The sequence below is a fragment of the Cornus florida genome, unplaced genomic scaffold, assembly GCF_030987335.1.
Source record: "Cornus florida cultivar Cherokee Brave unplaced genomic scaffold, ASM3098733v1 CherokeeBrave_3.0.0_Hap2_Chr06, whole genome shotgun sequence".
Classification (NCBI taxonomy): Eukaryota; Viridiplantae; Streptophyta; class Magnoliopsida; order Cornales; family Cornaceae; genus Cornus; species Cornus florida.
The window spans coordinates 23164742-23179163 of NW_026775576.1; the positions used below are offsets into that span (position 1 = coordinate 23164742).

The 14422-nt window shown below is 33.7% G+C and overlaps 1 protein-coding gene across 1 annotated transcript in view; it reads left to right on the forward strand.

Annotated features, from left to right (window-relative positions):
- Positions 1–217: 217 nt before the first annotated feature.
- Positions 218–14422, forward strand: part of LOC132311191 (citrate synthase, glyoxysomal) — a 29816-nt gene continuing 15611 nt past the window's right edge. Inside the window, exons 1-6 of the mRNA XM_059808982.1 lie at positions 218–648; positions 2868–3048; positions 5352–5437; positions 12192–12296; positions 13884–13946; positions 14123–14232. Coding sequence (XP_059664965.1) covers positions 400–648; positions 2868–3048; positions 5352–5437; positions 12192–12296; positions 13884–13946; positions 14123–14232 — 794 coding nt within the window. The 5' untranslated portion in view covers positions 218–399. The remainder of the gene's footprint in view (positions 649–2867; positions 3049–5351; positions 5438–12191; positions 12297–13883; positions 13947–14122; positions 14233–14422) is intronic.

Sequence of the window (14422 nt, forward strand, 5' to 3'; positions counted from 1 at the left end):
ATAAAATATTTATTTTTAGAAATAAATTCAGTGCCTTATCTATGTTTCTTATTTACCTTTCCATGCTTAAAGATCGATAGTTATGTACGAGCATCGTCCTAAATCATTTTACATATTCAAATATATCTATAGGTATTATACAGTGTGTAGTTTGTGTGTGTCTCTTTCTCTCTACATATATATATATATATATATATATATGCGCGCAATTTCGTGTATTAAGCATTAATACGTGTATATAACTGCATATGCATCTTTTCAGTGCGCGAAGCAAGCAGAAGCAGTTGGTTAGGACTTGGGACTTGGAAGAAGCTTAATTCAAGGAGAGTGATAGAGAGAAGAAGCTTTGTTCATCACTGTGTAGCTGCAACAGATTAGGGTTTCGAATCGCACAGAGAAATGGAGAGTGTGGACTCGTCAATGTTGGCTCGAGGACGCTTGGCTGTGCTATCAGCTCATCTCTCTGCTTCCATTGAATCAGACTCATTTTCGCCAATTTTGGAGACCTCATGCGTCTCATCTCAATCGATGGTGGCACCACCGCCAAATCTCAAGGGTTCGTTGACAATCATCGATGAGAGAACTGGTAAGAAGTACCAAGTTCAGGTCTCTGAAGAAGGAACTATCAAAGCTACCGATTTGAAGAAGGTAAATTTAAAAGCTGTAATTGATTGATATTATTTTCGTAATTTGTTCTTTGTTTCCATGTGAAGTGGGTTTAATTTTGATCTGATCAAGGGTTTTTCCAATTTGGGTTAGAACTTTTAATTGTTGTTTATGTTGTTGTGTTGTATTGTTGTTTGATTGTGTTTGGGTTTGAGTTTATTCATCTTTAGCCATTTGGTTTTTCTGTTAGATAATTTCTTTTTCATCAGGATTTCAGAATAAGATTTCATAGTTCCTCTGATTGTTTTTTTCTTCACAAATGCTGGGAAAATCATCTCTCACAAATGATGCACTTGTCCTGAAATTATCTAGATTTCGTTAGGCCTTCAGATATAGATTGCCCCAAGGGTGCCATATTGTAGGAGCCTGCACTACGTGATTGAATAAATCCTCTTCTCTCTGTTGAGGGTTGAGGGATTCTCAAATCCTTGCAAAACACATGGGATTTGACAAATGTTTGAGCTAGCTCGATCACATGGGATCTGATATAGTAAATAATCAATAAATCGTAACACCTTGAGATTGGAAATGGTTTGAGTTTAATTTGTCTATACTTTTGAAGTGTTTTAAAAGAATTACTTAAGGAGGCGTTCTTAGTTCAAAAATAGTGAAAAAAGTATTATTGAAAATGCATGCTGTACATGTACCATTGCTTTAGAAGCCTCTAAAATGAAACTTAGGAGTATTATGACTGAAATAGAAGTAGGTGTTCAAATTTGAGAGCCAAACTAATATGTTAGTGACACTTGTTTTATTTGACCAAAATCATGCTGTGGATAGGCATAGTTTTATTCATAGAGTTATTCTCATTGAACTAATATGTTTACAATTTAAATGCTACTATTTTCCAACCAATTTACACTAATATTAAACTAAATAGTTGTCAAGAACTATAGACTTAGTGTATTAGAATAACTATGGTTTTGCTTAGGCATTTGGATACACCCAATTGAATTCAACATGCATGACTATTAGTTAATACAACTAAATACTATTGATTTGAAAAAACTATGTTCATATCATATTTTATCTTTTTTTTCATATACAAAATATGTGAAAAAAACCATTTTCTAAGATATGTGATCTAATATGCTAAAAAATACTAATGTTTAAAATTTTTGAGTCCGTATCTTACAAAAGATAGTCAAACTAAATTAAAACATAATATTGAAATTCCAAGTTCAAATGAACAAGATATTTAACAAATCACAGGATTTTTAATCTCATGATGTTAGAATCCTAGGGTTTGTCAAATCCACAATTCTAGATCTTCCCAACAACACATCCATAATGATAATACTTTATTAATGTTGTTTGGCTATGGAGAAAATGCGAGAAAAGAAAAAGAAACACATCCATAATGATAATACTATATTAATGTTGTTTGGCTATGGAGAAAATGCGAGAAAAGAAAAAGAAACATCAATGGGGATATTTTGTTTTGCATCTTTTGGGACTTCTAAAAACTAGAAACTCTACCTAATTGAGCTAACTGAGGTGTAAATTTTTTTTAAAGTGTTAATTTTCTCTCTCTCTTTTTTCATGAATTTGGATTGTATTCAGGGAAAAAAGATGAATTCAGATTGAAACATAAAACATAAGGACCATAATCCATTTCTTGTTTTGCTGCAGTGCTTGAAGGGCAAGAATGGAAATAAACATAACCATTGGCATTCTTTGCACAAACTGGCTGTTCTCATAGCTTTTACATTTGCACCAAGCAATGGCCCCATAAGGACCATTATTCATTTCTTGTTTTGCTGCAGTGCTTGAAGGGCAAGAATGGAAATAAACATAACCTTTGGCATTATTTGCACAAACTGGCTGTTCTCATAGCTTTTACATTTGCACCAGGCAATGGCCCCTTAAAACATGAAACATAAAGTTTATAATTTGCTTCTCATTTTCAAAGTTTCATTTGCAACCAAATGAGGAGGTTAATGTTTTGCCTATCCTGTGATTTTAAATTGATTATATTGTGAATTCTGATTAGACTTGGTTTCAATCACCAAGGATTATGAAGGACCTTATTTTTGGTTCTCCCACTCACTATTTTACTTTTTCGGGAAAATATGGGGGTTGGCTTATTCATTGTATATCACGTGATGAATATATCATATCAGCGAATCTATGTATTTCCTGATTTGACTTCTTTTTTCTTTCAAAATTTGTACATGGCACTTATAGTTGCAAATTAACAGGTAACAACAGGAAAAAATGACAAAGGGCTCAAACTTTATGATCCAGGCTATCTTAACACAGCTCCTGTTCGCTCAACAATTTGCTACATTGATGGTGATGAGGGTGTCCTTAGATATAGGGGTTACCAGATTGAGGAGTTGGCTGAGGGTAGTTCCTTTCTGGAAGTTGCGTACCTCTTATGTAAGAATTCATTTTTCTTGATAAGTCTGAGTAATTTTTCTTGATAAGTCTGAGTAATTTTAAATGAGTGTCCGTGCTTTGAGTTTTTATATACATCTATCTTAGTGACTAATAATTTTGGGGAACAAGGTATATATTTGATAACATAATTGTGATTATAAGAAGTTTTCCTAGTGCACATATCATGATACCTGTTAAAAAAGCTATTTTTTATTGGTAAGTAGTGTTAAAAAAGCTATTCAAATATAATGATGTTAAAAGTGAATGTCACAAGTATCTTCCAGAGTATGTTTCCCCAATATATTCGATGGAGAGAAATAGAATATGTTTCACAAATATAAGGCATTAAAAGCTGATGATCATGCATAATTGTATCATCCAAGTTGATTTTTGTATCCCATGTAAGTTTCTTGGATGTTTCTTAATACGTACCCACGTTGGACATATATCAGGTTCTGCACTACTGGAAACAATAAAATATTTTTTACTTTTTTTGGTTTCCCACTGTACAGTAGGACACCAACTTAAGCTTTAGACTACTTCCTGACCATGAAATTTATTTGTTAAGATTTGTTTATTTATATTTATGCGAAGTTCTTAGGCTCTAGCATTGTCTAATAAAATATATTGTGAAATTAATAAATCTACAAATTGACATTTTTTTTCCTGGGTAAATGTGGAAAAATTTATTGATATCAACAATATAGTACAATAGAACAAACAAAGGCATACCCTTGAACACCACCTTCAAACCAGAGAAAACTAAACAACCTCACTGAGTAACAACAACTCATGAGCGATACATTAAGCAACAATTAATTAGGTAAGCTAACATCATTCAAGTTGAGACCAGATTGGTCCAAGATCTCCCACCAGATGAGCCTAACCACCTCTACTGTTGACCTTGATAGACTCTCATGCATTCTTCTATTCATCTCGGCCCACAAATACGATATAGTAGTGGAGAACAACCTGACATAGATTCTGGACTGACAGTCAGCAAAGCAGTGAGCCAGTTGCAGCAGAGAAGAAACCTCAAGCATGGTCCATTTCAGCAATGAGAATAGCCAATTCCAGACAGTCCCAGATAAAGGGCAATGAAGAAAAAGATGATCCACATTATCTTCGTCACTCATACAATTACGGCGAAATGAAGTTAAGCAAATACCCCTTTTTCTAAGGTTACAGAAAGTGAGGAGTTTGCTTTGGATAGCTAGACAAGTAGTGACAACTACCCTAGGCCTGCACCCCACTTGTACTTCTTTTTAAAATTCTACCGATAACTTTTTATCTTTTTATTTTTTATTTTTTATTTTTTTTGACAAGTAAAGATGTATTAAAAAGCGTTCAAAAGGGGAACGCATCCCTCAGAAACAACACAAGACCTAATAGGGCCTCTAACCACTCAAGAGTCCAAAAAATCAACATTATCATGCATGGATTTACAATTTTTTCCGAACACCCAACAAAAAGGAGTACTAATAATGGAGAACTTCAACATGCCAACATTATTATAACCCACTGGACCATGAACAAAGTCCCAAGCTATAGGGCAATGCAAAAGAAGATGATAACTTCATTCTCCTTTCTCATGAAAATTGATGGATAACAAATACAGAGAATTTATTGTTGAGGGGAAAATATATATTAAGCAATCACAATTACAAGTAAATTAATTACTTTAATCATGATATATATGTACAAGTAAATTAATTACTTTAATCATGGTATATATTATCTAAGCGTTCAAGTTCATTTTAAACCTATAAATTTTGAGTTGCAAATGAGATGAAAGTTCATGGAACACCAAGGTGGTGTAATTAGAAATGGGATGGGGGCAACTCAAGGATATTAGATTAAGTTATCATTACATAGCCCGTAAAAGGAGATTACTATTTCTCCTTTCTTTTAAAATTTAAGGGAGTGGCAAGAAATTAAGATGGTTGAGGAATTCATAGAAATATGGTATCTAAAGGGTGAAGTAGTAAATAGATTTAAAGGTTTAAATGATAGAAGGTCCAAATGGTGTAGATTTGGCCCACTTTTTGGAATATTATTAAAATTCTCAATGTAATAATTACTATGCACTTCTATCTTTTAAGAAGTAAAATATAGTGCTGTCTATAGGATATAAGTAAGTTGTTTGTTTTCACAAATTGACTTGTGAAATTTATGGGCAAACAAGTAGTTAATAGCTATTAGACTTCTCTTTTTAAGAGTCAATTCCATGCATTTGCACGCTCCATGTGTATGGTTTATATGTTCAATTTCACTTTCTAATCGTGATTGCTTCTTTTTTGCAGTGTATGGGAACTTACCTTCTGAAAGTCAGCTGGCAGACTGGGAATTTGCTGTTTCACAACATTCTGCAGTTCCACAGGGAATTTTGGTGTGTTTATCTTCCTTTCTCCTAGAAACCTATGACTTTTGTATAGCTAAAAAAATGGAATTCCATATTTAAAATTTAACTTATTTTTCACCTACCTTACATTGGGTGGGTTGGTTGACCGTCTATTCGTATTAGGTCATAAAACGTAATAATAGCATCTCAGAAAGCATTGAGCATATGATGCGACTGAGGGTACCTGTTAACCTGTCATTCTGGCAAAATTCTTCAATAGTGTTGGCAGTTTCTGGACCTTGAGTTAGAACTTAATATTGTTCAGTATTTGTTAGGTACATGCATCCATTAATCCAATATTGTAAACATAACCTTGATTTTGGCAGCAATTATTGCCTAGGTTGTTACAAAATGCTCTTCCCATTCCGAAAGAAGTCCTCTTCCTTTTCTCTGTACAAAACAATATTTTTGAATTGATTCTAATTCTTTTATATTTAATGCAATTAGCTGAACTTTTTTGTAGCATTAAATCATTTTGAACTGTGGTTGAATATATATTCTTAGACAATGATAATGATTTGCAATCTAATGATATGCAAAATCCACCATTTTATTGCTACAATGTTCATATTGATATTGGCAGGATCTGAATTTTGATTGGATAGTAAAAGAGAAACACTAGAGTATGGTTCCATAATATCAGAAGGATTTGCATAATATCTAATTTACAAGAATACCGATTATGTCATCCTGATTCCTTCTTTTTTGTATTTTTTCCAACTTTAGGTATGAATTGATACTATAGAAGGCAAGCCAGGTGTTCTGATTCAATCAATTAAGTTAGTTTTTTTTTTTTTTTTTTCAAAAAAAAAAAAAATCAGTTTAAAGTCGAATGGAGGACGTGTGGGTCATGTTCTTTGGTCTGTTTGGTGTTTTTTCTCTTTTGAGGTCTCGCCAGGGTCCACATTGAGAACTCTCAAGGTTTGGAGAGGTTGTGCAGTGGTATTGCAAGCTCGAGACGCTTGGAGAGTGACCGCTTTGTGCTTATGGCAGGGCTGTGGAGGGAGAGAAATAGGTGGTCATTAGATGGGGAGGAATCTCCTATTCCGGCCTTGAAGAATTCTATCTTGAGATCATTTTCTTTTTGGGTCAAAGGTCGGAATTGTAAATCTTTGGGAGATTTTATTGACTTTATTGATAATATGAAAGTATAGAGTCTATGGTTGGTTGTTTGGTTTATTTCTATCTTTGTGGGTGTGCTCCCCTTTTGAACGCTCTTATTGAAAATTTTATATAAAAAAAAAAAAAATAATTGTGGAGTTTGGAAATATCGGAAAAGAATTCCTGCAATTTTTTCTATAATAGTAATTAACTTTTTTGTAGGTTTGCTAGTATTGCCATAGTTTAATGTAACCTGGGTTATGTGGTTGTTTAAGTTAAACTACAAGTGTCGCTGAATCTTGATTTTAGTTTGTTAATTTGCTTTAGTTCAAATTTTGTCTATGTTGTGCCTAGTGTACACAGCTAGTCCCAAGTCTAGGAAAAGGAGAAAGTTGCATTAGGTAGTTGGCAGCCAACATAAAACTTGTGAGTGCATTTGGATAAGTAGGAGGGGAGGAAAGGATATGGTAGTATCTCCTTTAATTTCCTTCTAACCTTCAATCCAGACCCAGTGATGGTCGTATCATATTAAAAAGAATCCTCAGAATATTTGAGTAAATGTTAGTGATAAATTATTTACCAATGGTAAATCAGCTTCCAGATACTTTTAAAAATGGGCTAAGGGTGGCTGGATGCGGTAAAAAATGGGCAAAGTTTTCTGAAATTTTATGGGCGGACGTGAGTAAAACGTTAATGCAAGATAGTACAATTATATCAGGAATTTGGAATATAGAGACATTGACAAGTAAAGAGATAAAGTTGGTAACCATTTTGATTAGAAAGTGGTTTAATATATAAAGTTGGTAACCATTTTGATTAGAAAGTGGTTTAATATAGCATGCATACAAAAAACTAAAACATAGGATAGAAATTTAGGAAAATTGAAAAAATGTTGTGGTAGCGGACGTGTAAACACAAAGATCTAATGGAAAGCCAACAAAACAATCACACACAAACACAAGATATACATGGTTCACCCAAACTCAGGGCTACGTCCATGGATGAGAAGAGATTCCACCATGATTCGTATAGATATTACAATAATAGAGTACCAATACCATGTACATGTCTTCTCACAATGTACCACTCCACAAGCCTATCTCCTCGCTACCAGTGTCTCCCCAGTGCTTTTCTTACTCATCCAATCCACACACTACCTCTACCCATCAACCCCCTCATTCGACTACATCTCTCTCAATCTCATAAGTCTCAACCCATAACCTAGATGACTATTTATAGAGTTCCAAACACAATTCTTTGTTGGATAAGGATTACAATTTTTTAGAGCTCAAAACTTGCTTAACAATAAATTTTGTAACAGAATACGACTCTAAAACAGAAACCTAATTTAGAATAGGAAATTGAGACACAATTTCTAACAATCTCCACTTTGACTCAAATTCCATCCAACCAATCATAGCAAGGCAATTCATTGTAGCTTCAATCTTGATGATCCTTCTGCAAAACTATCATTGTCCACTATCCACACTGTACACTCCTCAATCAGTCAGACCTCGAAGGCTCCATGTTGACTACTCGAGCTCCATGCCATGTATCCGATCATGATTTTTTGACCATCATGACTCACCTAGCCGATTGATTCCACCTACAACTGAAACCTATTGCAGGACATATTGTGTTGGAAAATTAGAAAAATATTTGGCAGTAATTACCAAGATTGAATAGCTGTAAATTAGCTATAAATTAGGCAGTGATTAGTCAATTATTATAAATTAGGAATGTATTTTTGTTAGGTAAACTAATTAGTTATTATTTTCCTTAATTAGTTATTCTTTTCTTAGTTTAGATTTCTTGTAATTCCTATAAGTAGGAATCCGTGTAAGTCAGAAAAGGATTAATATATGAGAAAATCATTTCCAAACTATTCTCCCTGTTTTTATATTGAGACTTTTTGTATTTTCCAGATCTCCTTCACCTTTGGCTCTGATGCCAATTTGTTGTGATAGCGGAAGCACGCAAACACAAAGATCCAATGGAAAGCCAACAAAGCATTCACACACAAACACAAGATATATATGGTTCACCCAAACTCAGGGCTACGTCCATAAATGAGAAGAGATTCCACTATGATTCGTAGAGATATTACAACAATAGAGTACTCACACCACGTACATGTCTTTTCACCATGTACTACTCCATGAGCCTATCTCCTCGCTACTAGTGTTGCCGATGTTTTTCCTAGTCAATCAATCCTCATACTACCTCTACCCATCAACCCCCTTATGTAACTACATCTCTCTCAATCTCATAAGTCTCAACCCATAACCTATGTGACTATTTATAGAGTTCCTAACACAATTCCTTGTAGACAAGGATTACAATTTCTTAGAGCCCAAGACTTGCTTAACAAGAAATTTTCTAACATAATACAACTCTAAAATAGAAACCTAATCTAGAATAGGAATTTGAGACACAATTTCTAACAATCTCCACCTCGACTCAAATTCCATCCAACCAATCATTGCTTCTCACGGCATTGATCAGGGCAATTCATTGCAGCTTCAATCTTGACGATCCTTTTGCAAAACTATCATTGTCCACACTGTACGCTCCTCGATTAGTCAAACCTACAAGGCTCCACCTTGACTATTCGAGCTCCATACCATGTATCCCATCACGATTTTTTGACCATCGTGACCCATCAAGCCGATTGACTCCACCTACAACTGAAACCTGTTGTAGCACATATTGAGACTTCTTGTGTTTTTTGGATCTCTTTTACCTTTGGCTCTGATACCAATTTGTTGGGGTAGCGGAAGCACGCAAACCAAAGATCCAATGGAAAGCCAACAAAGCAATCACACACAAACACAAGATATGCATAGTTTACCCAAACTCAGGGCTACATCCATGGATGAGTAGATATTCCACTATGATTTGTAGAGATATTACAACAATAGAGTACCGACACCACGTACATGTCTTTTCACCATGTACCACTCCATGAGCCTATCTCCTTGCTACTTGTTGCTGGTTTTTTCCTGCTCAACCAATCCACATACTACCTCTACCCATCAACCCCCTCATGAGATTACATCTCTCTCAATCTCATAAGTCTCAACACATAACCTAGGTGACTATTTATAGAGTTCCAAACTCAATTCCTTGTTGGACAAGGATTACAATTTCTTAGAGCCCAAAACTTGCTTAACAAGAAATTTTCAGAATACAACTCTAAAATAGAAACCTAATTTAGAATAGGAATTTGAGACACAATTTCTAACAAAAAAAAAGGTATAAATTTCATTCCACTGACAGGATAGACTTAGAAATGGAGTAGGGCAATTGTTGATAATAATCTGAAAGAAGCCCTTGTTTCTGTTGTTAGAAAATGATATTACTCCATTTCATGTTAATATTATGTTCCCAAAATTGAAGTATAATTAAGAAAGAGAACATAGATTATAAAAGAAGAACTAGGTGATGGAAAAGAAGGGGAGAAAATAAAATTATTTAGGAATAAGATTTTAAAATAAGCAATGACATTTAAGAGATAAAACTAACATAATGTGGAATACGATTACTCTATTATTGGAGAAAATCAAATTTGTCAACAATGAAAGGGTTAAGGGCCATTATCTGGTGGAATGAGGATGTCGAAATTATCATAAAACAGAAAGTGTTATAGATTTTGGTAAAATACTAGAAATAGAGAAACCTTCGAAAAATAAAACTTAGCGAAGGAAGGAGAGAAGTTAAGTTTAACAGGATATGACGATTTTTATTCTAAATTTGATACAAATGATGAGAGAAGAATATATACAAACTTGATAAGTTATGGGAGAGAGAAACTAGAGATTGTCATGATCTCAAGTGTATCAGGAGCAAGGATCTAAGAGTATAAATGAAAGATGATAAATTTGGATAAATTACGTTGAGAAATATTTAAATGAAAATCCTATTAGAAACTTAAAAAAAAAAAAAATCCTTAAGGGAATAGAAAATTCAAATTTGTCACGGGATTAGGGTGCGTGGGGATAAAAATGCATTGATAGTGATGAAAACATAAATGATTTAGGACTAGAAGGCATCCTATTGAGGCTGGGAAATGTTCACGATGTCTTGTTTAATTTAGTTATTTATTAAGACAATATTAAGAGAAATGGCTTATGAGCTATGCAAAAGAATTTTAGTACCAATATATAAAAATAATGGGGAGATGTTCAAAGTTGTACAACTTGTCGTGGTATCAACTTAGTGACTCGTGCTATGAAATTTTGGGAGAGAGTTACTGAACAAACGTTTAGGCTTGAAACTACAGCGTGGGACAATCAATTTGGGTTTTTGCCAAGAAGGTCAACAATGGAAGCGGTTTATTGATTTTTTATTTTTTATTTTTCTGAAGAGACTAATGAAAAGACAAAGAATAAAGGAGATTTTTATTTGGTTATTACTAATTTAAAGTATGATGGAGTCTCTAAAGATATAAAAAGGTGGGTTTTATATATATAAAAAAAAAGGAGTCACAAATAGTTACATTAATATTCTAAAGAATAAGAATAATCATGAGAGAAACAAGTTACTTTCGAACTATTGTAGGTTTATATCAAGGACATTTTGCCTAGTCATGAATGAATTAATAAAACATGTTTAGAATGAAATTCCATAGTGCATGTGATTTGTTGATGATATCGTTTTAATTGATGAAGTTGGAGCGGGGTAAGTGTTAAATTAGAGGGCTGATGAGACAGAGATGCTCAAGAATTAAGAGGATTTAAGGCAACCATGACTAAAACTCATCATCGTCCTCATCATAATCATCCTTGCCTTTGTCCCATATAAATGAGGTAGTCCCTGTTGGGTTAATGTTAGAGGAAGTGGAATACCAAAACTAACATCGATCAAGATCTCTAATAGCTTATAATTTGAGTAATGTTAGGAAAGATATGATAACTTATGATTTGAGTGAGGTTATGACACCAGATAGAGTAAATGATGAAACAAAATTCATGTACTCAACCCCAATTCCAAATAGTTTACAAAGGCTTCATTAAGTTTAGTAGTCTGTTTTATAATCTAAGGCACATGTCATCATGAATCATAACATAGAATGCATATATTTCATCCAAAAAAAAAAAAAAAAATTGTAATAAACAAATAAATAAGTAACATAGAATATATATTTTTAGTGTCTTAGAATTCATTACAACTCATTTTTTTAATAGATGCGATATCATGGCACTTTAGGTGGATAATTTAACCCAATAAAGTCTCCTGTATGCTTACTAAGGAATTCAGCTTTATTTTCTTGTTCCCAACCTTGCATTCAAGATGGTGAATGCAATTTGTTTTCTTCATGAATATTCCTTGCAATGTTTTCTTCATTTTTATGAAGCACTAAGAACATAGGAAAACGTTGTCTTATCATTTAAATGGGGAAGAGGCCCTACTAAAAATTGTCTAAGTTAGGTTGGACTGCAAGATTAATTGTTTTATTAATATTATAAGGATTATTTGATGGAAACAATGAGCTTGAAAAATTAATTTTTGAGCTTCATGAAACAAAACAGATTTTATTTTATTCTTTGTAGCAATGGTAGTATAAAAAAACTGGCTTTGCTTTTATTACCTAGTTGACAGAAGATTTGATTTGTGATGGCTTTACAAATCTTTTTTGTAGGATATCATCCAGGCAATGCCTCATGATGCTCACCCAATGGGTGTTCTTGTCAGTGCAATGAGTGCTCTATCTATTTTTCATCCTGATGCTAATCCTGCTCTTAGAGTAAGTCAGTCTACTTTGAAGATCTTATGACCTTTATTAATCTCAATAGTAGTAGACATGATATGTTACACAAATAATGAAATATTCCTCAAAGTTATCTGTATTATGTATAATAGTGTTAAGAATTGACGTTCAAGCTTCTCAAAGTTCATGCACTTCCATGTTTTCGGAAAGAAAAGAGTTTCAACTCGTGAACAATTTGTCTGCTCTCCAAAGAATGGGTTTTGCTTCTCATGGTTTTGCATTAGGACATGGGCTCTATTGTGATGGTAGTCCCATCTAAGAAGAATCTATACTTCTCATGATCTTATGAATGTTTCCATTGGAAGGTCGAAATTGTTATGAGATTATATATATATATTTTCAATTTGTTACTTTCTCAAGCAAGGTTTGTGCAAAGATACAGATATGTATTATGCAGCTTGCTTCCTGTTGGGGTAGTTATAACTGGCCATGTCTTGAACTTCCAATTGCAACTTAATTATTCACAACTTTCAGTGCTGATAAACTGTGGTATTACTTGCCCGGTTTTTGAATGAGAGAGAGAGCTTAAAAAGATAGATTTTAGAATATTACTAAATGAACTACCTTCTTTGCTTTTTTAAGAGGAGAATTTGAACAGTAGAGATGTGAGAAATAGGGAGGGAGGGGGTTGCATTTACATCTAACTTAAAAGTGGGATTATTCTTCCTCTTCTCCTCTCTCTCTCTCGTTCTCTTTCTCTTTTGGCATTGATATTGTCATGAGGAGAATGTGAACAGTGAAGACATGAGAGAGAGAGAGAGAATGTATGCTATGGTTTAAAGAGAACATTCAAGAGGATACCTTTAATTTTAAAGAGTACAACATGATTCTTTTAATCTTGTGTAACATTCTGTTTTCCCTTGGGATGCAAGTGCTTACCATGTGAAGTTTAAAGGTTGTTCAACCCCATTTGGGGGAAAAGAAAGGTTTAAAGGTTGTAGCATGTGGTCAAGATTATATATGTTACATAATAACTGTTTTTGTAGCAAGGGAGTGATTCACATAAGCTTCTAACGAGGAGGCATTTAATCATGGTTATGGAGAGGGCCAATACCAAATATTGGAGAATCTTACAACTGCAGTAATTTAGGAACCCCATCAATTAAAACTATGGAAATAATGATGCCGAATGTGATCTTTATTCCAACACTTCTACCTGTTTTAGTGAAATATGTAAAAGAGTTGAACTTGTCTCTTTGAGAACAAACCAGGAAGCAGCTGTAATCGAGGAAACTTTTGCAATTATCTGAATGTTTGCAGAAATTGGATAAAATCATCTTGTTATCCACCACTGTGGGAATTTGCTTCCAGACTTCTTTTTATTTTGGCTTTCTTTTGTTAGGCTGATGTCTTTTTAAGACCTGTTGCTGTTTATTTAACCAGAACACAACCTTAATTACAAAAGCCAACAAAAGCCACCTAGAATATAAATCATATGCTTTTGTCTGGGAAATGTATCTATGTTATATCGGGTATTGATCATTAAAATATGAATGTGAATTTTGTCAATGGTGTTCTGTAGTTATCTAGCGTTTCTGATCATAAATTCCATTGTTGACATAGGGCCAAGATTTATACAAATCTAAACAAGTTAGAGATAAGCAAATAGTGCGCATACTTGGGAAGGTATGGTTATTTCCTTGCTCTTTTTATTTTAGCTTGTTTGGTTGAAAAAATATTTTGATAACCCTCTCTTGTGCTTCGGTTTCTGTGTCTCTGAGGCTATGTTCATCTGAGCATAATTTTGCCTTGGTTATTTAATATATGTGATCTTGTTTGCATGATCACATTTTTAATTACAGGCACCAACCATTGCAGCAGCAGCTTATTTAAGGATGGCAGGAAGGCCTCCTGTTCTCCCCTCTAGCAACCTTTCTTATTCAGAGAACTTCTTATATATGCTAGATTCACTGTATGTTCTGTTGCCATATCTTGTCCTCTTTTATATACTGGATGCTTCTGTGTGTCATTTTTTCTTTTTTTTTTTTTTTTTTTTTTTTTTTTTTTTTTTTTTTTTGTCACCATCTTTGCAAAAGAATCATGAATTTGTGGTTAATATGACAGAATTTATTTTGTGTTTAAAATGTTATGACCCATAACAA